At 40.1% G+C, this 23,243-nt stretch overlaps 1 protein-coding gene and 1 non-coding gene across 3 annotated transcripts in view; one reads left to right on the top strand and one right to left on the bottom strand.

Moving 5' to 3' along the window:
* adisspb (adipose secreted signaling protein b) overlaps nt 1–17,575 on the top strand; it is a 41,348-nt gene extending 23,773 nt beyond the window's left edge. For both annotated transcript variants that reach the window (XM_084923949.1, XM_084923948.1), the window contains exons 4-6: nt 7,196–7,334; nt 10,307–10,432; nt 15,344–17,575. In XM_084923949.1, coding sequence (XP_084780075.1) covers nt 7,196–7,334; nt 10,307–10,432; nt 15,344–15,444 — 366 coding nt within the window. In that variant the 3' untranslated portion in view covers nt 15,445–17,575. The remainder of the gene's footprint in view (nt 1–7,195; nt 7,335–10,306; nt 10,433–15,343) is intronic.
* trnag-gcc (transfer RNA glycine (anticodon GCC)) lies at nt 12,887–12,957 on the bottom strand. Its single transcript has one exon. It is a non-coding gene; the product is annotated as a tRNA-Gly (tRNA).
* Nucleotides 17,576–23,243: the final 5,668 nt, after the last annotated feature.

Raw genomic sequence — 23,243 nt, 5'->3', positions numbered from 1 at the left:
TAGTATCTTGAAGTAGTGTGCAGACTGGAGTAGATGGGAATCGAAGCACCAACGTTCCCATTAATAGGTGACCTCTACCACCTGAGGTACAGCCACCTCATAGATGCAGCTGTTGGTAGGCTGGGAGTAGCACTGTTTTGTCTGCCTTATTCAGTGTTCTTCTTTTGACTGTTGTTTACTTTAGCTGCAGTGCATTTGACCTCTCAGGGCCACCGTACAAGTGTAACTGGTGTATAAAACCCATCAGCTAGCTATGCAGTCTGCCTTTACAAACATTTGTGAAAGAATGGGCCATTCTAAAGCCCATGGTACTGTAATAGGATGTGACCATTGCAACAAGTCAGTTTATGAGATTTCCTTCCTGGTATTATTGCAAAGTTGAAGTGTTTAAAAACCACAACAACTGGGGCACAAAGTGGAAGACCATTTACAGAGCGAGGTTGCTGATTCCTGGTGTGTAAAAGTCACTGACGCTTTGATGAGTCAGTACCTGCAGGACTCCAACTCCAACTCCTCCTCTAGGTGTGTTTAAAAAAATAATAATTTAAAAAAAAGTTATAAATTTATTGAGATGGAAAAATTAATGTATTTGGCTATTAGACAGGACCCCCGTAGTCTAGACACTGATTGTGGTAAGGATGGAGGCTTGGGTTGTCTGAAGTCTGAAGGGGAGAATGACAGAGCAGAGAGTGGAGGCTGATTGGCTAAAAGAAGGCTGGTAAGAAGATGATTGGACTAGAGTAATGATGTCAGCATCGAGTTTGACAACGTGGGAAAGAGGAAGCAATGTAAAGAACAGACTAACAGCCGAGCACCCAGGAAAGCAGGAAGATGAGTGATTACAGATCTCTTTTTTAACTTGCGCATACGTTTAATTTTGCAGTAACAAAAGTGTGTTTGTTAATGTGCGTGTGACTATGCTATGCTTTCCTCAGATGATAACTGCCCTACCAGAAACCAAGTTGAAATGTCTTTCTTAAAGTTCAGTTCATGTTACTAAGGCTCTTGAAGTGTTAACTCTCACTCACAGCCAGATCATTGTGATTAAAAGTTGTGTGTGAGCGGGTGGATGGACTGCAGACACTTAGTTCTCAGTCACAGATCGGCCCGTTTGTGCACTTGTGTTTCTAAAAGCTCTGTAAGTGCAGGCCCAGAATATTGTGAGCTTGGTTTCGTGGCTCTTCGTGGAGGGGGCATCGCTAATGAACTGGTTAGGGGGTGAGAAGGAAGGTGCCAATCCCTGCAGACAGACCACTGAAGAAGTGGGCGTGCGTGGGATGGAAGTGCTTTGCATCCAACAGCTGTATGAATGCAGCCCTGATGAAGGTAATTTACATTTCACAAATTGTGTATGTCCATGTGTCAGGTGCGGGTCGGGCAGATTTTCTATTCAGTGTTTCTGCACAGAAATTTTAGCCGCGGTGATGCAAATGAGCAGCTGTCAGTGCTGCAAAGACCGGCTGAAGAAGCCACACGTTTTTAAATTTAAAGTGTTTATGAAGTTTAGTTTCTGTAGTGCATAAGGTGAGGTGTTGTTCTGCATAACATTAGTGGTTCTACATGCAGATTACCAGTAATCTCATTACTAAGTAACCAGATTAAAGGCTAATTAGTGAAGAGTGTGTGGTTGTCTGCTGGAAAGATTAACACAAAATAAGAAGATGAAAATAGGAAAAGCTGTTTTTAGCTTCAAGTGGAACTAATACATTTAGTATATTAAAAAGTGATTTGTTGTTAGAGGTTGTTCTTGTAGTAACACATCTGCAAACAAAAGCTGACTCTTGACGCTTAAAGATTTCTTCTTCAAGATAAACACTGCAGCAGTGGCAGTTGTTTAATACACAGGGGGAATTTACCTACAAAAGAGCCATTTATTCCACTCAGGAGCTGATGGAGACCAAAATAGAGTTAAAAGAGATGGGCCTTCCAGTAATTAGGTGAACACAAGGATTTTGCCTACATACAGACTTTTTTGTGTAAGGAAAATGAAACAATGAAATGAACAATGAATGAACAATGAAAGCGGTAGTGTTAGCTCCTCTCTTAAGCCTTGTTTATACTTTCAGCTTTAACCAAACGTCATTTTCCCCATCAGACGGTGAGTGGGAGAGAACGTGCGCCTTCCTGTTTTGTGTGACCGCACGGACTCGTTAGAATTTACATTACAATGCACCAACTGTGCAAGCGCCCCAGGTGGCAAACTTCAAAGAAATCTAACAGGAAAGACTACTCAGCGGTTGGGTCTGCAGTTGTCTGTGTCCACAGCAGAGTATAATGAAGGCTTCATTTTCCACAGCAGCTTTATCTGCCCTTTCTGCACCGGATGACCTTCCTCCCATTTATTTAGACTAACTTGCGACCCTTGCGTTTGTCTCTCCTTGTCTCCATCTGGGGATCTTTTGCACAGTTTTAATCACCACCACCAAACCACACAGCTGACCACATAAAGGCCCTACAATATTAGGACAAGATGAGCATGAACAAGATGGGAAGGACAAACTCCTTTTCAACTTTTTAACCATTAGAGAGGGAACACCATTGACTCTGATGTGTTGGAGGATGAAAAGAAGAGGATGAGGTAGGGAATAAAGAGGGCAGAACACAAATTATGGGAGAGTACTGGAGTGTAAATGGACATTATTTAACCAGTTTTGGTGCAATTGACATATTTATTCTTTGTACACTGTAATGGTACATTCCCAGCATGGAAAATAGTATTTTGATTTTCATGACTTTGTGCAAATTGCCGTCTCCTTGCCTTTTAAATGTTTGCTTTGAAGCCAGGGATCTGGTTTGTGACCACACGCAAAAAGTTGCCAGCTTCACATTGACTTTGGTGAGTTAATGGTCAGTCTGCTATCACTTTGAGATTGAATGGAGTCAAGTTGGCAAATATGTGCAATCTATTTGTCATAATCGGGTGAATTACAAATCCCTTTTCAACTACATGAAGAGAAATTTACATTAACTACATTTACAGTCCAACCAGAATCAACCAATAATGACGTAGTTGCTGCAGGATGGTGATTTAACTGCAAATTGAAATCGGTGCTCAACAACCAACTCGAGTTTCCTAATGTAAATAAGTGTCACAGAGGAGATTGGCTCATTGGCGCAGACTGATTCAGATTGATTGCAGCCCTTTGCCAAACTGAATGATTGCACCAATCTGAGTTGCACTAGGCGACCTGTGCAAACACCTTGTAATCAGAAGTGTGCTACACCCTCAACTTCTAAGCGACAACGTTTGTAATGTAGATTGCAAAGGTTCAGAACGATTATAGTACCTAACAGCATTTTTCTGCAACATAAAATGACCTGATCTTTGATATTGGACTAAATCACAAGAGGTGGTTTAAAACGGGAGCTAAAAAATACCCCTTTCCTACAGTAAGTTACATTAATGTATTTTCAACTTTTTGCCAGCTGTTTTCATAGCTTAAAGGAACCCATTTAACTTTACTGCATGGGCTGATCATACTCACCCATTTTACTCCTTAAAAGGCCCTTTCTGAACCAAGATACAACTGAAGTGATTGCAAAGGTTGCTCTAGTAGTTTTGGACATGTAAATGAGCAATTCTTGCTTACAACCAGAACCCCTGTGCATCCAAGTGCAAACAAATCCACAGAAACATAGGAGATTTGTGTATATAACACTTTTACTTCCAGTTATATTAAGCTCTATATAGTCAGAGCACTGACTGAAATGGTTACATAGCAGTGTAAATTTATATGTTGTTCAGTAACCTTGGTTACTCTGGTAACTGATTGAGTTATTGAGTGCGCCTAGTATAATCTGCTTAAGCTGCATGTCGGCACTCTGAATAAATGAAGCTGACTCTATGGAGTTGCCCTTTGAAGTCCAGCAAAAATGTATTTCTTATGTGTTATGTAAGTATTGCCAGCAGCTATAAAGCAAATGTAAACCAGACAAATAGCTTACAGCTCAATCTTTGCAAGTCAGTGGCTCACTCAGTCTACGGAGAATTTTTTTTTCTTCTCATAAGTGATGTCTTCCAAGTAAGCGTTTCCTGCTTCTACATGTAGTCAGCAGTCAGTGTTGTGTGTTCATAAGTACTGACTGAACTGTCTTGGTGAAGTGGGGTGACGAGTTCTTGAAATGTGTGGTATTTGTCAGCCAGCTGAATCGCACCATTGTTTTTGGGTGAACGCTCCCAGTGTTACACATGATATATTGTAATACCAAAAACAGGAATGCTTTCTTTTTCTTATGAACTGAAATGGTTCACGCTGAGTTTTTCACTTCCAACTGTTTGGTTGGGCTTTTTCCTGCCTAAACTCTGTATTTTGTTGTTTTAATGTGGAGCCTGAAATTTGAATTTCACAGTGTGTGGACGTGCGTGGGACTACGCTCACAGAACGATTGTTCTTCTATGCAGCGCTCCTTCAGCATTCCCTCTTGTCTCTGTAGCGCTGTTTGGAGCCTCTGCTCTGCCCGTTGCTTTAACCAGGGGTCGCGTGGGGCTGGAAATGTCGTTTGCAGCTTTAGCTGGAGGGTCTTTACGCTTATCTCTCCGTGCCTGCATGGCCCTGCTGTCTCATTCTCTCGCTCACTCTCGATGTATCTCTGTATGTCTCGTCTCCTCTGCATGGCTTTCTTCACCACTTGCTGTGATGACTCCCCCTCATGAATTTTTCTCTTTGCTTAATATGAGACTGCTATTTCTATATCTCTACTACTATATCATCCCACACTAACTTTTTGCAGCTTTGTCTTGCACTTACTATGCCAACTATAATACTCTTTATCTCAGGTTTGAGCATAAAATGCAGGATAATTGACTGACTCTACACTGTCATATGCACAGATCTTTTACCAAGTTTTATGTTTTCAGTTGGTCGCTATGGACCAGATTTGGGGGCAGCATCAGTGCAAAATGTTCTTTTGGTGTTGAAGATCTGCTGCTCAGATTTTATAAAGAGGCACAATGAATATTTTTCAAACTAAACTGGGTGGAGGTTTCCCTTTCAGTGCACAACAATTTTGGGAGGAGGGTATTCAAATGAATCACACAAACATGAGGATAGCGGTAGGCTAGTTATTGCAAATAACACTGAATTTATCACTGAAAAAATGCATGTCTTATTTTACAGCTTTTGTGGTTGTGATAGTTGTAACTGGGTGTTAGTTTATTGCAGAGGGTTATCAGAATGGCAGACTGAACTGAACCTAATGTGGAGTGTGGTGGGAGGAAGAGAGTCCCAACATAGCAGAAATCAAACATGTATAACAGAAAAGACTACTCCACCGTCGGGTCTCCAGCTAACTGTATTCATATCCTGCAAAGTATAATCTAGGCCTAAGGTGTAAAACCTGTGCTTACCCTGTAACAATTTGGCGAGTACAGTACTCACTCCCACATTGGTTCCGCTTGTTTTTGACCTGCTGATTTGTGCTGCTCTTTGTAGAAATCTGGTCACAGTGGTTAGTAGATTTTTTGCAGAACTTTCCACTCCCATCAGTGCATTTGATGATGGTGATTGTGGCCTCATGCTAAGTGCACAAACTGTCAGAGAATGAAAACGTTTGACAAAATTTCAAATTTCTTAAACTTCCTAAACTATCTGAGCAGCTTCTTGATGCATGGTCAATCATCCAGTTAAATAAATCCCCAAAAGTGGAGTCTGTTGATCTGGACGTAGCGTTTTTAGTGGGAGACACATTTTGTCATCCAAGTGACTTCTTCCATCTGAAGAAGTCACTTGGATGAGGTAATTCAAAGGGTAGTTTGGTTTTCTTTCCCCATCAGGCTACAATGAAAATCTGGCAGAGGTGATGGGATTACAATCACCAAAGCCAGAGCTAATAATTTCTTCAGCAACTTCTTCAGTCTGAAAGAGGTTAAAATATTACACAACATCCTTTTTTTAAGTAAGTCACTACAGTCTGAAGAGGCCACTTGGATGAGTGCCGAAACGTTTTGCTCACTGAAAATGCTACGTACGTACCTGAGCAGCTGTCTAAATCATAAATACATTCTTATTTTAATATAATAAAACCTAAGAATAAATATATGAAGAAGATGGATGTAGCATCTGGTTTATAGGGTTAAATTATACGTAATGAGTCACTATTGGATCTGACTTAGAAACCAGTTGATACTGTATGCTCATGCTGTAGTGACTTGCGTAAAAAATAATGTTGTGTAATATTTTAACCTCTTTATGCTGCAGTATAAAGCACCTTGAGATGACTATTGTTGTGAACTAATGCTATATGTATACTGATGGTAGGATTATTGTCTATTTTACACTGAATGGGACCTTCATTTGCAAAAATGAGTATTATACTGTTTTACCTAAGATTTGAAATTAGCTCAACTTTGAAAGAGCATAAAGTCGTCATTGAAGTGTTTTTACTAAGATCATAAATCACTTTAGAAGAGAATAATTTTCCCATAGACTTTAGTTAGAAAAGTCTCCCCTGGCCACTGGAAGGAATGCAAGTTTCAGGCAGTTACACGTTGCTGGATGCTATGTACGTTGTTTATATGTGGAACTTGTTTGTATTAGAACTTGGAAAAGCCTAAATTTCTCACATTTGAAAACATAAAATTATTCTCTGTTTGCCTGTTTTTGTTTCAAAAGTACTGAAATCAAACAAATGTGTTAATTTTCTTTTGTTGCAATTCTTGCACTTGATCCTGGCTATACTAAATGTCCACCATCATTGGGTGCTAAAGTTGTTTGGGTGCTGGAGCTGATGGCTTTCATACTTGAGTAGAAGAATAAGTGCTGAAGGCTTCACACACGCGCGATTAGCATCACTAAAATGATTTTGGAGTTGAGTGAAATTCAGAGGGTAATTTGGTTTTCTTTCCCCATCAGGCTACAATGAAAATCTGGCAGAGGTGATGGGATTACAATCACTGAAGCCATAGATAATCATTTCAATTAGAGGACTCTCTCAAGGAAAACTCAGCCCGGTAGTGGAGCGCTTATATGTATCCATAAAATAAATCATTTTTATGTACCCGTAATAGGCTTACACTATGAAATGTGAGAGCACGGCTCAACCACTTTCTTCTCTATATAGACCATCTCTGCTCAGCTAACCTTTCTTTCCCTTTGATGCGGCTGAATAAAGGAAGGAGAAAGAAAACAAAATGATTTGCCTTCATCTCTAAATCTGTGCTGGACTCTTGTTTAAAACCTCTTCTCCCTCTCTACAGGTCGGCTTCTTGAAGACACAGCACCGGTATGAAATAGTGTTCACCCTGCCTGAGATCCCAGCTCTGGGTAAAAATGTGTGTCCAGCGCCGCTACCCGGTCCACACCTCCGGATCACTGATATCACACCGGCACAAGAGGGTGAGGTCACGAGCGATGGAAAAACAAAAAACAGTTTTCCATTAAAATTGTGAAAAGTAATAATAATGTAAATTTGTAATTACGTTCAAATGATCAATGCCTGTCTGTGTTGCATCTTTTGACTGATGACTTTGAGCTAAACTAGGTCACTGGTTTGGGATTTGTCCATCATGATCAGTGTTATGTAACACATTAGCTTAATGATTACTGAAAAAGTCAAAAATGGGAAAATCATTTTTCATGTAGTGCAGTCTTTATGTCAGATGTGTTTATTTTAGATTCGCTTTAGGTAATAAAACCAAATCAGTAGTAACAGATTAGTGAATATAGCATAAGGACTGCACAACAGGCTGGCCTAAAGTCTAATATGTTAGTACCAATGCTGTGGGTTTATACTCCTATTGGTTTTAAAACCATAATATCATCTTCTTTTTCTTTGTTTGGCTGATCCCTTTAGGAGTCGTATGACTATATTGTACTATATTACTTTGTTAAGGTCTCACCATGGTGCTGCCCTGTTAGCCTGTGCGCTGCTATACAAAGCTTTGTAGCCTCTCCAGAGTACATCGCACAAGGTTTACATTGTGTTGTCTGGTTTTGGAGGACTGCAGTCGAGTGTACCTCTGTAGCCTCTGCATTGGTTGAACTCCCATGATCCCTCTCTCTGAGAGCTAACAGAGACAAAAGCAGGAGCATAAATCCGGCTTTAGTCAGTGACCAGACTCTGTAATATTGTCAGACTTACCGGCGTTTAACAAGCTGATGCTAAGAAGAAAAAACCATAATAACAACACAGAGTAGCGTTACTAGAATGATCTGCATGCAGGCTGCTATTGACGTTAGTTGTACCTTTATCATTATTCTAACTACAAAATGTGTTGCACCAAAAGCAGAGGCTTGGCTACAGAAGAAATGTTTGTAGATTAGATGATTTATCATACGTTCTGTAATTTGGGAGCAGAGCAGTTACTACAGTTACAATAATCTCAATTAAATGGAGGAAATGTCTTCCACTAACAGCTCACATGTATGTTGCCTGAGAGGTGAAATACAGGGTAAAAACTCAATTAAATGCTTATCTAAAGCTGTGAGATAAGCTGGTACATTTTGATAGTTATTTTGTTAAACTAATCAGCTGCCATCCTTCAGCCCTCACTTTCAGTGACACGAAGCCCTGTTCTTTCCCAGTCAGTATATGTAAAACAAGCTGCATTTGCACAGTTTACAGTCATTAGTTTCCTGTTTAAACTGTGAGTCAGGCAGACCTTTTGTGGTATAAAGGTCATTGGTACTGTGTTTACAATACATTTGAGTCATTTTATATCAAAATCTCATAAAAAAAAAAGTTCCCAACTGAACACCTCAGACTATGATCATATTAGAAAACTGCTTTGACCCAGAAGGAATCATGGCTAGAAGATGACCTGATATCAAAATGTAGGGAAAAATGAGACATTTCATATTCTGTAACACGTTTTCACTGACCAACTATCTCACCTATCTCCAGTGAATGATCACAAGACAGGTAAACCATCCAGGGCACCAATGCTGAGGTTTTATACTCTTTGTTGTCATAGACATTAAATTGCTATTAACACCATGCTTCTTCTTCTTCGGCCGATTCCTTTTAGGGAATTGCCACAGTGGATCATCTTCCTCCACCTCACCTTGTCAACACCAACCCTCTGCATGTCCTTCACTACATCCAGGAACCTCAACTGTTGTCTTCCTTTCTTCCTGCCTGCCTGCTCCATCTTCAACACCCTTTGTCCGATATATCCTCTGTCTCTGCTCTGCACATGTGCAAACATCTCAGTCTTGTCTCTCTAACTTTGCCACCAAACTGCCTGAGCCATCCCTCTGATGCACTCATTTCTAATCTTGTCCATTCTTGTCACTCCCAGTGAAATTCTTACATCTGCTTTCTGCCACCTCCACCTCGGCTAATTTTGATCTGCAAAATGATCCACTGTGCAGTTCCAACTGGAAATGGACTGATTGGCAACAGCATTAAAAAACAGATTATAATTCATCGTAACTCAACATTATTGACGCAGTGTGTTGACAGAGAACATAATAAAAGGCAGAAACATCCAAAAAAGGGTTTTGACTGTCCTTCAAGAACCCTCAAGAACTATTCCAACTTGAAGACATTACAAGAAAACTGCCTCAGAGAGTTCAGACTGTGTTGAAGGATAGTGGCAGTCATATTTTTCGAAAGCATAGCTAAGCTAAAAAGTAAGTAACTCGGCAGCACAGTCACAGGCTGCAGAGTTCCAGATGGCTGAGGATTACAGCAGCAGACAGTTCAGCTCATGTCAGCACAGAGATCCTTCTTTGAAAAAAAAAAAATCATAGGAACAGATCTGACTTTCAGACGCTTTCCTGTGTTTCTCTGTGTTCCTGCCGCCCGTCATGCCGCAATAGTCGGTAAACCCTAAACATCTGCCACCTGTGTGGGCTAAAAAAAGACAGTTTTTAACTGCTAGCATGAACGTGAGCTTCTCCTGGCCAATAAAACAGCTGAAATGGGTCAGAGGTTTCTGGGAGTCATGCCGACTGCATGCCTGTAATTGAAGCAGGTTACTGACCTTTACTTTCAGTTAATCGTCACACCCTTTATATTACTCTCAGCCTCTCTGATTATGTTAACAGGTGTGCTACTATGTTTGTCTCGTGTGTGTGTGTGTGCGTGTGTATGCGTGTGTGTGTGTGTGTGTGTGTGTGTGTGTGTGTGTGTGTGTGTGTGTGTGTGTATTCATGTGCTTATCAGTCAGCTGTGTTTGTTTTTTTTCCATCCCGTTGACATTTTGTTCTGGATTGTCTGACACTCGAATTATCCTTATGAAAAACATCTCACGCAGAGAAGATAAAGTAGAGATGTGCGTGCGTTAGTAAAACGTGCCAATAAAGAGGACACTTACTCTCTTTTCTGTCTTTGTTGCTATTTTTTGTCCTGCATGTCTCTCCAGGAGGTCTGAAGATAACGTGCGAGTACATAACCCAGCACGAGGGAGTTCTGTGTGAGGAGGTGATGCTGCTGAGCGAGACCAACGATGACGTCTGCGTCAGAGTTAAAGTTCACGCCAGAGTCATGGGTAAGGTTGTGTTTAACAACATATATGTGATAATATAATCTTGTCTGCTTCTTCTGTATAAATAGTTACAAATACACCACATTGTATCCTATAAAAGACCTTTTTCTTTTTTTATAGCTGAGGCATTGTGTAGTTGATTAATTTTTCAGACATTACCATACGACTACCTATGCCCGTGAGACTTTCTATTATAAAACCATTAATCATTTGGGAACTTATTAAACTGAAATGACTGGAAGGCTTCCATAGATTAGTTGCTAAGGCTCATAAAACCTTGAAGGAAGGCCAAAGACGATTTACCTCATTAAGTGTAGAGGACAAACTGACCAGGAGCCATTTGGTTTAGTTTTATCACTTAATTTGATTAATAAAATTTCATAAACCTGCGGAAACAAATCATACATTTTCCACAGGTTTTCTAAAATCTGAAGTGGTTCTTAAAAGTGTTTTTTTTTTTTTGTTTGTTCTTCCATGTCTTCTTACATGAGGTAAAATACATAAATACCTGATTAACTTATTGATAAATGATTTATTTGATAATTAATATATAATTGGTAGTTCTCCCAGACTGTTAAATGACCTGTAAAGTTAAATGATCAAACTACATAATATCAGAATTTGCCCTCACTGACCGCTTCATTGGGTACACCTGTTCAAGGACGCATTAATGAAAGCGCCTACTCAGCGAGTCACATTGTAGCAGCTCGATGCTTTTATCCATGTAGACATGACCTTTGGGATGTGGTGGAACAGGAGATTCACATCATGGATGTGCGGCAGCTGTGTGACGCTGTCATGTCAACGTGGACCAAAATCTCGGAGGAATGTTTCCGGCACTTTGTTGAATCATGAAGAATTAAAGCAATGTTGAAGGTAAAAAGAGGGCCAACGCGGTTCTAGTAAGGTGTACCTAATAAAGTGTCCTGTGAGTGTATTTTCATTATATTTTACTTTTTAATTTATAAATGATCAGTCATTTCTTCTTTGGTTTTAAAGGGAGAACTAACAGATAAGCCCAAAGGTCGCTTGTTTCTGGTGTGCTGCTGCCACCTGCTGGTTACTTTGAATTTTTGGGTCTGAATAACTTTTAAAAACAACAACCAAAGTAAGTCACAATGAACCACTAAAAAAGAAAGGCTAAATTTTTTTGTGGACAAATTTTTTAAAATAATAAAAACAAAAACTTTCAAAATCATTTTAAAAAGTCCCCTTTTCTGTGGTGAGGGATACGACAGAAACAATATGGCTCTTGTAATCCATAAATCTTTTGTTCTGCTCTGTCCTGCTGCGCGGAGGCTGTAATAATAAATTTGCATCCTCCTCTTCAATCCATGTCAGTGAGACTGAATTAGTCTGTGGCGTTTCTCTCAGCAGATGGAGAATTAGTTAAAGGGGGTGCGCAGTGTGTTTTTTCCATCAGTGTCTGTGTAAATATAGCAGAACGTGGTGTGTGTGTGCGCATGTGTGTGTGTGTGTGGTACTTGCGTAGTTGAGGATGAATGATGGCTGTGTTGTTTAGTGTTTATTTTTATCCTCATAATGTGGCCTGAACATCTGTTCAGATGTTTGTGTGTAACTGAGTCCTGGATGAAAACCAGATCAATGGATTAAACGCTACGTCAGCTGTACCGCTCACATCAGATCAGTGACGGAGTATAATACAACTCAGCTGCAGGCTGAGCCTTTAGTCTTGTATAAATACACATGGTTGTTATCTGATGTATAGTTAATTATTATATATCCAGTGAGGCTGATAGGAAGCATCCTAATGGTAGTTTTTAGTTAGTTATTAAAATGTAAAAAGTGATTTTATCTTGTAGGGAAACTGTAATAGACATTCCCAATATTTTACTCTAATATGATGAAAGCTTGAACTGCTAGTTATTTTTATGTTCATCTATTCTTAAGGTGGTCGTTTGTTGGAGCCCATATAAGTTATTTCTTAATACCTTAAAAAAACGGTGTATCCAAAACAGTATGGTAAAAAGAATCACCTGATGTCAAAGTGCTTTAAGTCTTTAGCCACTCACCGGTGACGATCAAAACATGTACTGTTAGAAAGCAGATTAGTGAGTTTCACATGTTGCAAGTAGGTAAGATAACAATAGGAGTGGCTGCAGAAAAGCTCGCAAACGTGTGGGAGTAGTTTGATCTGGGACTCTCCACCATTTGACCCTTTGAACTGAAGAAGCTTCTCGAATGAGAAACGTCTTCAAGCAACTTAAAGAAGTCCAGTCGCTTTTCTTTCCAAGCTCCTTAGACTATGATGACCTGGATGAGTAGTTTAGTTATTTCATGGACATATATCGTGTGTCCAGAGTGGAGGGGCATGTGTTACTTGTGAAAATTTTAAGCTTTGTAACTGTACATTCAGCTGTGTATTTTAAAGTTTACGACAGACTTCTGGCAGTAATTTTGGCAGTATTAGGGCTGGGGAAAAAAAATTAAAGGAATTGCATTGGCCGGGAATCGAACCCGGGCCTCCCGCGTGGCAGGCGAGAATTCTACCACTGAACCACCAATGCGTTGCTGCATGTGTATCCTGCAGTCACAAAAAAAAGCATGCGCCTGCTGCTGCAGGGTGGGGGGAGGGACTGTGGAGAAGTAGAGTAGATGCCTCAGGGGAGAAGGAGGAGGGGGGTGAAGGAGGGGGCTGCCTCCCTTAAAGGAGCCGCTCAGTCTGTTTCTCTCACACCGTGTGCACATCGTGGATTATATACACGAGTTTGAGACCAATGCCTGAGCTTTTTAAAGCCAAGTGCTCACAGGTCATGTTTCCACTTCTAAATGCTCTACAACAAGAGTTAAAGGAAGGAAAATATGTCACTCTCTTTTTTACCTCTGTTTGCTCAAATACTTTGATGTTGTGAAACACTGTTCATAATGTGCAAAGGTGTGGCTGGAATAGGCTGACGATGTTTTATTGTTATTGCACCAGAGCATGCCATCAAAGGTTATTGTCAGATTGTAATGTAGCTCCAAATAACTGACTCCTGTCAGACATTTCCAGTGCCTGACTTTCAGTGGCTGAAGGGTTTCAAATTGATTTAGTTCATGGACCACATTCGATTCAGTTCTGTTTTATTCAAACAGCACCAATTCACAGTGACAATCACCTCAAGGCACTTTATATTTTAAGGTACAGACACTACAGTATTAGAGAGGAAACCCCAGCAATCACACAGTCCTGTATGAGGGAGCACTTGGCAGTAGTGGGAAGGGAGAACTCCCTTTAAACAGGAAGAGATATCAGAAAGAAAAAGTTATAGATATCCAATGTTTCTTTAATTTGAGCGAGAAATAAAATTTGTTACTTTTAGGTCATTCAGGCTTCGTGCTGGGACAGCCACTCTCATAACGCCATCCACTCTAAACTAACAGCACAAGGCTTCCTGGTACTAGAACGTCCAGAAATTCGGACCTGTTTCTCTGCAGATTTTACACTCTGCAGCCATCTAGTGGCCGGATATCGACTCTTATGCTCAATCACAAAGAGCCGCCTCCACGTCTAAAAGCCTTAAAGTTAATATTTAAAATTTGTAGTTTTTATGTGCAGACCAGTTTCATGCCTGAACTAGGGCTGCCACAAACGATTATTTTGATAGTCAACTAGTCACCGATTATTTTTGTGATTAGTCGACTAATCAGATCATCATCCATTGGACTTAAAACGTACAGCTTTTTGCACCAGCAGCATCTGCTCTTATATAACTATCATTAGCTTACAGCTTTAAGTGTTTAAGGTATGTGCTAACTAAAAATAAAGACAAGATGATAGTTTATTAAATTTTAATGAAATTTGCAGATTGTCTCGGTGAAGTTTAATAAACTCCTTGCTATCTAAAATATAACAGGACACTGGAGTAAATTCTGGAGCATCTCACACTTCTGATGATCAGCTGTCTGCTTGACGTTTATTCAGCTGTGTAAAAACTATAACTTTAATCTCAGCCAAACCGATTTACTCAGGAACAAATAAAATACTAAAAAAAAAGCCAAACAATAACATTTTTAAGTTATCTCAGTGACTTATATATGTTTAACCTGAGTAGCGAAAGACGGTGGTGGGTTTGAAAACGATTTGCCAGGAGTCCGGTGTTCTCACCGCTCTAGTGAGCCTTGTCCCTGGCTAGCTATCGAGCTCCGAAAACGTCGGAGTGCTTTTGAAAATATGTGGTGTCTTGATAAGCTGAGCAGATATTTGAGGTTTACACAGCTACATTCTTGCCTGAAAATATGTTAAACGTTTATTTTGTGACCCAGAAAGAGTAATATTAAAACTAACTAGCTGCCGCCATTGTTGGAAACTGAGCTGGGCTGTGCTATGAATTCTGGGACAGAGATACTTCTTCTTCGGGGTTTAACGGCAGCTGGCATCCTTGTACATGCAGTGCTGCCATCTTCTGTTTCAGTCCGTTATTACACTCTTAAATCCTACTAATTCTTGCGTCTTTTGGGATCTTACAAAGCTTCAAACGACGCATCGACTATTAAATCAGTCGTCGACGATTTTGATAGTCGACGTAATCGTGACTAGTCGACTAATCGTGGCAGCCCTAGCCTGAACACTGGGCCATACTACATGATCAAAGGTCTTTTTACTTTTTTCAAGTGTAAATTTCCCTCATAACTATTGACTTATCACATTTAGGTTTGTAAATAAAGCTACAAGAGTCTTGAATATGTGCAGGATCAGAATCTGTATTTATTTTGTTTTAAATTAACATATAGATTATTTATTTTCATTCAATGCCTCTTACAGTAAATTCAGGCTAGTGAAGCAGGTCATTTCCCAGCATGCCCTTAGCGGTCGACAGCCTTGATTAATCTCTCATTACAGTTCATATTGTAATGTAAGAATCGCTCTGATTAGAGTAACGATTTCTTTTTGTCTCTCTGCCTCTTGTCCAGATCGTCACCATGGTACCCCCATGCTGCTAGAAGGCGTTCGCTGCATCGGTCCGGAGCTCGAGTACGACTCTGAGCAGAGTGACTGGCAGGGATTTGACTAAATGTCAGCCTTCTGTTCCCAGTTGTTTCACACATCCACAAACGCCTACAGAAGTTCACACACCTGCCATTTTCACAGATAGAGAAAGAAACAGAAACCTCCTGAGCTGCCCGTCAATACACACACACGCACACACACACACACACTATTAGTGCCACGGGCTGTGCAGCTTTTCCACCTGTGGTGTGATTCACTGTTCACTGGACCTCAGAAATGGTTTTCATCCTGAGACGTGAAAAACATTCCTCAGCTCTGACCTTCACTCTGAAGGAACATGTAATTAAGTCCTCTTGCATTTCTGTCTTCAACTGTTGTGCTTTCCTTGTTCATCCGTTAGAGGGCAGCGTCTGCCTGTAAATCAGCACAGCCTCACAACTACTTGTGGTTCAGTTTTAGTCTTTTTCTGATGTGCGAAGCCCACCTGGATTCATAGAGTTAGGAGTAAACAAGGGCTCATTTACGACTTCAAAAGCTTGACCCTAAATTAAGGCTCTAATCTGCGCAATTCAGGGAGGACAAGAGCAAATTAGGAACATTGTTTAACATGCAATATCTCTGTGTGACTATCGGGGGTGCTAAAGAGCTCTGCATGCGTTACTGCTCCAATCTGAAGGCCATCTTTTACCAGTTGTGCTGCAGTGTTCTCTATTTAAAGGAAGACCTAAATATAAAATGTGTCTGCATCTTCAGTGTTCATGTTAAACCCATCTCAGCAGGTATACCTAATATTTCGGTTGTATTTGAATCAACCTGCCCCAACATTTCACTTTCCCCAGTCTGCCTTTCAAAATAAAACATAGGCTTGTTTCAGGAGGTGAGGAATGAATGTACAGCCGCCACACTGGAGGGAGGGGAAAGTGATGCTTTAGTACCTGCTCTCCTGCTATCTGGCACTGATCTGCTGACATATGTCAGGATTTTCTAAGCTGGTTTTCACTCTGTGTGATAGGTGTGTGTACTTTAAAAGCTCCTTCTCGTTCTTTAAGAGGAGCTGACATCAAAATCTGACGTTTACCTCTCGTGTTTTAAGTCTCGTCTTTCTTTCTTCTTCTTCTTCTTTTTGTTGTTGTTGCTGAGCTACAGATGTTGTTGACTCGCCAGTTTTCCCCAAATTAAAAACAAATGTGTAACCAAAACAAGATCGAATCAAATATTCGGTGTACGTGTGCATAGCCTGTAGTTGTTTTAAGGGCGTTAAACTGGGGTGAAAGAATTGGCTGATGAATTTGTTTAAATATTGTTGTTATATTATTATCGAATAATCATTTTAAAAACATTTTCATTATTTTATCCCAAACTTTTCCCTACACATGGACCATCTCCTGCCCATGTGTAGACTTAACAGTTTACCCATTTATCAACCCTTAAAGCAGTGCTTTAACACACACTGACCACCATCCTTTGGTATTTAAGTCTCTGAGGGGCTTTTTCCTTTCAGCTATTCAAGCTCCAATCTCTTGCTTTAATTCATGAAGCCTTCAGAAAAGTGCCTTTCATCGCCACATCCCGTTTGTCTCTTAACTCCCCGTTGTTCATCCGTCTGCATCCTGTCACCCGAGCAGTTTTCAGGTTTAGCCAGTGTTAGTCCGAGCCACCCAGGACTCAAACATCTGGGGTCATAAACTGGAAGCACGTAAACTTTGGAAGTTTGCAGGTTTCAAACCACTACTTCCACCACCTCTCTGTCCCAGCGCCATCTTCACAGTGCAGCTGCAGATCAGAGGGAGCTCTGCTAACTTACATTTGTGCTTAAAAGATCAAGTGCCATGATCTGGCTGCACTGCCGTCTCTTTATAATCTCCTCTGAAAGAAGTCCTAACATCTCCTTCCTGCTGGTTAATGTTCATGTTTTTGTTGTTACTTGTTCTGTTGTTGGTTGCATTCAGCCTTAAAGAATTCAATTTAGCGTGTAATTTTTTTTCTTATTATTAGACCACGCGCTGTGGGTATAGTAAAGATTGGATAGATTATTTTGATGTTTGTTTGTGCACGATAGGTCAGAGATCCATCTTAGTGTAAAGCTGAAGTGCTCGATAGGTTTCAGGAATGTAGCAGTTTATTTGTTGCTCCCGGTATGTTTGATTTGTATTTTTAATGTTGAAAATGAATAAAAAAAAAATGTACATGTTTGAGTCTGGCTGCTCTTTGTGTCCGCTGTCAGTGCATTTCAAGAATGCTTGGTGGCAGTGTCCACTGTCACTGCACAAACAGATATCCTACAGAAAGTCTATTCAGTCTTTTACACAAAGTATTTCTTTATTTGACTTCAGTGGGTAGGAAAAAAAAAGTTTTTTACCTTCTAAAAAAAATTTAGATGATTTTTGAAATCTTCTCATGATTTAGGGTTACTTTATGTTCTCGACATTACAGGATCTTTGTGGAGAAGTTTCGCATGAGACTGAACACAAAATGTACTTGTAACCGGTTCATGGAAGCTTTCAGTTCATGTTTCTGTCCAACACAAACCTCATGACATCCTCCTCTTAGTCAGATTTAGTGCTTTACTGTAAATGTCCCAAATAGTACAGACTACACTCCTTTTCTTTTTCTTGGATCATGATCTAGAATTATAATAATACTTTTGTCTGTGTTCAGTTATAATTTTAATTGAATACATGGGATTACAAAGGTTGAAGAAAAAGTCTCATCCACCTCATATTTCCATATATGTCTGTCAGGACTCAGACTCAGAGAAACTTTATTAATCCCAGAGCAGCATGCATCCACACAACAGACAACACAGCAATCCTATTAAATGAAGTGTAGAAGTAGAAATATAAATAATATAAATATATATATTTTTAGAGAGAGACTTTATCTCAACATCTACAGGCAGGCTGTGCACACACAACAACAACAAAAGTTCTCATCGTGTTCAGGTTTAGTTGTTTAACAACCTGCAGGCCTGCGTCAAAATTATAACCGGGACGATGTGCCATTACTCCCGATTCTTGAGTTTACGCTCCGCTTTAAAACTTCCACACTGGAATTTCTCCTATAAATAAATCCATAAATAAACGCGGACGCAGCACCGTGAGAAAGCAGGAGAGGATTTTGTGGATTCTCTCCTTTATTCCTCTCCGGCTCGTTTCCAAACATTATATAACCAATCTTAAATAACCGCCGCTCTTGCAACTGCGTAAAGTCGCAGTTTCAAAGGTCGCAACCCTCCCACAAACGTCCACACAACACCAAACTGACGCATTTCTAATTTGTTTACGTTTGACCTTCATAGTTTTTTTCTTCTCATCAGTTGATGGGCTGCTTTGGGGACAAAAACAAAGAAAAAAAAGTTTGAAGAAAGTCCGCAGTGTTCAGATCACAGAGGTCCCTGCGCTCCTGGGACCCTCTGTAGTCGTGAACTAAACCCGGATTCGCCAGCCCCGATGCTGCCGCATCAAACTAAAAATCATTAAAAAAAAAGAAAAAAAAAAGAAGGACTAACAGCCTTTAGACCTAAGACTGAGATCACAGCTCGCTTTTAACTTTTTCTTTCTCTGAAAAAAAAAAAAGTAGTCTGGGGAAAAAAATGCAGAGCTGCACGGATCTGCATTTAAACTAATAACCTTGTGATTTTCTACTTTCTTGTTTTCTTTGTCATTTGAGACTCCTGTTGTTAAAGTGAACTCATGTCTTTGAATAATGACGTGCACAAAAGCAGGAGTCAGTAGTTCTTTAAATACTCGGTGATGAGACAGAAGCACAACTAACATAACTTTAGTTGTTTTCATATGTGGTCACGTTTGGACCAGTGTAAGCAGCAGCGGTGTTTGGATCCCGTGGAGGAAACCAAAAGGCAACATGTAGAAACTATGAGGACACCAGACAAGCGCTCTGAATGATCACATTGATAATCTTCTGTGTGTTTCTAATAAATGCTGTAAAACTCTAATAATAATAATTTAATTTCATTATTAGTTAAACTCATTTAATTTCAAGTGAAATTCTAATTTAAAACATTACCACAACGATAGTGTAGTTTGTGTAACTTTGAAGTGTGGCGTTATATTCAAAAGTTTTCCGTCCGTTTAAAAAAATATTGATTTTTTTTTCTTTCTTTTCTTTTTGTTGTTGCAGATTTTAAACGGGGGAAACTGGATCTAAAATTAAACTTTGTGTATTTCTCATGCTTATTATTATATTCAGTAGTCCACGGGCAAAAAAATAAATAAAATAAGAAGATTTTAGAGCAGTAAGCTCGCATTTCAATACCGACACGAACTCATATTTATAAAAAGGTACATTTCGTTCAAACAGTTTGACCTTAGAGCCACGCAGAAGGCTACTTTGTCTACAGAGCGTCACTCCACAGGTTTTATTTGGCGGGTCTTTTCCTCCCGGGACTGAACCAGGGATTTTTTTGTGTAAACCACTACACTGTGGGCCACTTGTTAAAGTTAGTTTCCTCCACTTTGTACGTAAAAACTTTGTAGAGAAACCTTCGACGGGCCAGAGCTCCTCTGCCTCCGTTTTTAACGAGCAGCAGCGTTCACACACACTGCACGCGCACATTTACCGAACAAACGGGAACTCCGTGGAGGCTCGTCTGTGACATCTAACGCACTTTGTTTTTTTTTTTTGTTTGTTTTAAAAGAGTTTCTAAGAGGCTCGTGCAGCCTTTTATGTCCTCGTTTGAAATCCTCCAGTGGGAGATTTTTCCCCTTTAAACTGTGATAAAAGCTTCACTCGTTTTTTATATTCACATAGCTGTATTTGGCATGGCTCCACAGAGGCAACACTCAGGTTTGCTCATTAAATGAAGTTAAAGTGAAAACTCTAACAATTCTAATAAAAATCGTTACATGGATTCTTACACGTGGACATGTTTACGCAGAGCTTGTGTGAGATGTGTGCCCTCCCACTGACCTCCGGGATTACAGTAATCTCTGTTGATTGATCTGATTGATCAGATTCATCTCCACGAGGCCGCAATCCGCACACGGGGTGGCGGTGGTGGTGGTGGGGACGCAGATGAGGCAGTGGGTGAATAGTGCAAATAAAGCGTTTTTTTCTTTTGGCCTTTGGGCACGAGCTTTTCCAAACAGTGCGCAGGTCTGGGTGGCTGTAAACACCGGTATCATGTGACGCAGAATATGCGCTTTGATTTAATGTAAGTGAGATTTCAGGAGATTAAATCTGGATCTCACTATGATGATACTAAAAAAACAAAAGTCGGGGAATTTTGTTGTTGTTGTTGTTGTTGTTTTTTCAGGATAAACCTGAACTCAGATCAGCACTGCGTAAGGAAAAAAACTTTCTAAAAAAAGATTATTGTTTTTATAATGCATTAGTTTATACTTCCAATGCGATAGCGACATTTAATGAATAGTGACGAGTGCAGACTATAAAATGAAGCGCAAAAGGAAAGTTTAAGAAAGTCAGTACATTGCAAAAAAAAAAAAAAATCCATCTTAACTGAAATTACGAATGAGGGCACTTAGAATAAAAACATTACACAGAACCACTTCAGTATTAAACGCGTGTAAATTGATGCTGTATCAACATATAAAAAGCATCCAAATGGTTCTTAAATGTACAGGAGCATTTAAGTGCTTCCCTATATCTCCACAGTAAATGTTTCTGATATGAAGCATTTAAGGTGAAACAAAACACTGTATCTCCTGTTTGTTTTGGGGCATCTTTTGAAGAGGACCGGTCTGTTTACTATTGCACAAATTCAGCCGTGTCTTTTAATTTCATGCAACCACTGTTTGTGCACATTCACTGTTTATTAACAACACAGGGTTGTCCCCGTCTTGATCTCTCTATCATGCATGTGTCCATCCATCTAACGCTCTCTAAAAAGTCTAAACAAGCAGGTGTGTCAGTCGGCAGCCAGGCCTGAATGGAAGTACTGGGGTACAATTAGGCATCAAATGTAGCAGCCAATAAATAAATAAATAATCTGTACTTGTTAACATATTAGAAACATGAAAATGTTTCGTAAAAACACCCAAAGAAATCAAGCTATGAGGAGTCTTCAGAAAATTGAATATGGAGGGAAAAATCTGTTTTTTGGAGGGTTTTAGTGGCGCACCAGTAAAAACAGAGAGGGCAAAACATTGGAGACAACGAGGAAGAAGAAGGTGTGTGTGTGTGTGTGTGTGTGTGTGTGTGTGTGTGTGTGTATGTGTGTGTGTGTGTGTGTTGCTGTGCAGCAGCAGCAATCAGTCCCCTCTTGTCTCTCCGCTGAGTGCAGCGTCTGATTGACAGTTTCTATTCATACTGTGTGAGATTAGGCCAGCTGAAAGGAGTAACGACCCATGGCTGTGCGCAGTAATTACGGCTTCGGATAAGAAAAATAAGAAAAAACACACACGGCAAAACTATAATTATATAATCCCATTCAAAATGCCCCCCTTTTTCCGCGCTGTTTTCAGACACGTTTCACCTGTAAAGAGGAAATTCCATCCAGTGTTTCAGTTGCGCCCGCGACTGAAATTATCTCACAATCACAACAAACTACAGGCTGCACCATCAACATCAAGCTGGCAGAAGAAAATAGACCGGTGAAAAGATGGCTCCGCGCATATACAGTGGGCGCTGGCAATGAGCCGCTTTATCGCCAATGGAAAACAAATTGTAACCTCACTTTGTGCTGCTTCATCTCAGTGCTTGTGACAGATTTGTGTGTTATCAGCGTGCAGTGTGCTTACCATCCATATCATAAACAAAAGACCAGACAATTCTGTGCAGGCTGAGGGGGTGGACAAAATAACCGGAACGCCTATTCAGACAGTCGGTTTAACTCTTTGGTCATTTTCAGAGTGGAGATTGTGACACTATGGCACCGGATTAAATTTTCAAAACACGTGTTTTGCTGCTGTTGCATCCATCCTCAGGATACAGCTGCTTTTGGCTGGAAGCTAAAAATCTCTGAACTAAAGCTATGCAGATAAAATATTTTGTAGATACCACACATTTAAAAAATACATGTATTTTATTTATTTATTTAGCTATGAGCTTTTTTTTTTTTTTTTTTTTTTTTTACAAAATTATGGCCTCATCACAACAACATTCAGGGGCACAACAACTTTCTCAGAAAAAAATCCAACTCAGTTTTTGAGGTTCTGCGTATTGAAGCGACTCTGTCCTTAACGCACAGCACAGTCTAGTAATATAGAAATTTATTTAATGGCCCCAAATCATGATTTCGGTTTTAAAAAACGACTAGTATCGTAATATTTTGATTTCAATAAGAAAAGGGGAACTCGAAGGTTCATGTGAATGAAGAATAGATTTAGAAACGCTCACAGCATGCGAGCAGGGCAGGGGGCTTTCTGTTTACCCCCAATATGTGGCAAAGACCGATAAGAACATCCAGGATTTAATAAGCAGGAAATTAAGCATATATTTTACTGCACAGCTCAAATATATATATTTTTTTTCTTCCTGGTGTTAAGAGGCTTCCATTGAGAATTGCAAGTGCCTCTGATCGAGTGAGGGAAAAAATCGAGCTAAACTGAGACATATTGAGAATAATTCAGGCTTTACCTTACTGGGTCATAACTGTTCATTGTGCATCTGCACTCATTGTTTTTCTGGACCGCAGTGAGGAGCTCAGAGTTCAGCCGTACAACAACACAAAAACACACATAAAAAGTCAGAGCTGGTGCTGATGCTGTGGGGAAACCCGTGCATTGCTTCTTCGGGCTGTTTCCAGAGAAATACTGCAGGAAAAAAATAATCGTCTCATGTCTCTGTGCCTGATCGCTGTCCACTGCGCCGCTTATCCTCTAGTGAAAACGTGCCCTGCCGGTGGACCAATGGGAGAGCGACTCTGTGCGGGCAGGAAATGAC

The sequence above is a fragment of the Perissodus microlepis genome, chromosome 3, assembly GCF_051167445.1.
Source record: "Perissodus microlepis isolate ML-2025 ecotype Zambia chromosome 3, ASM5116744v1, whole genome shotgun sequence".
In the NCBI taxonomy this organism is placed as follows: domain Eukaryota; kingdom Metazoa; phylum Chordata; class Actinopteri; order Cichliformes; family Cichlidae; genus Perissodus; species Perissodus microlepis.
This window is presented reverse-complemented; position numbering and strand designations above follow the sequence as displayed.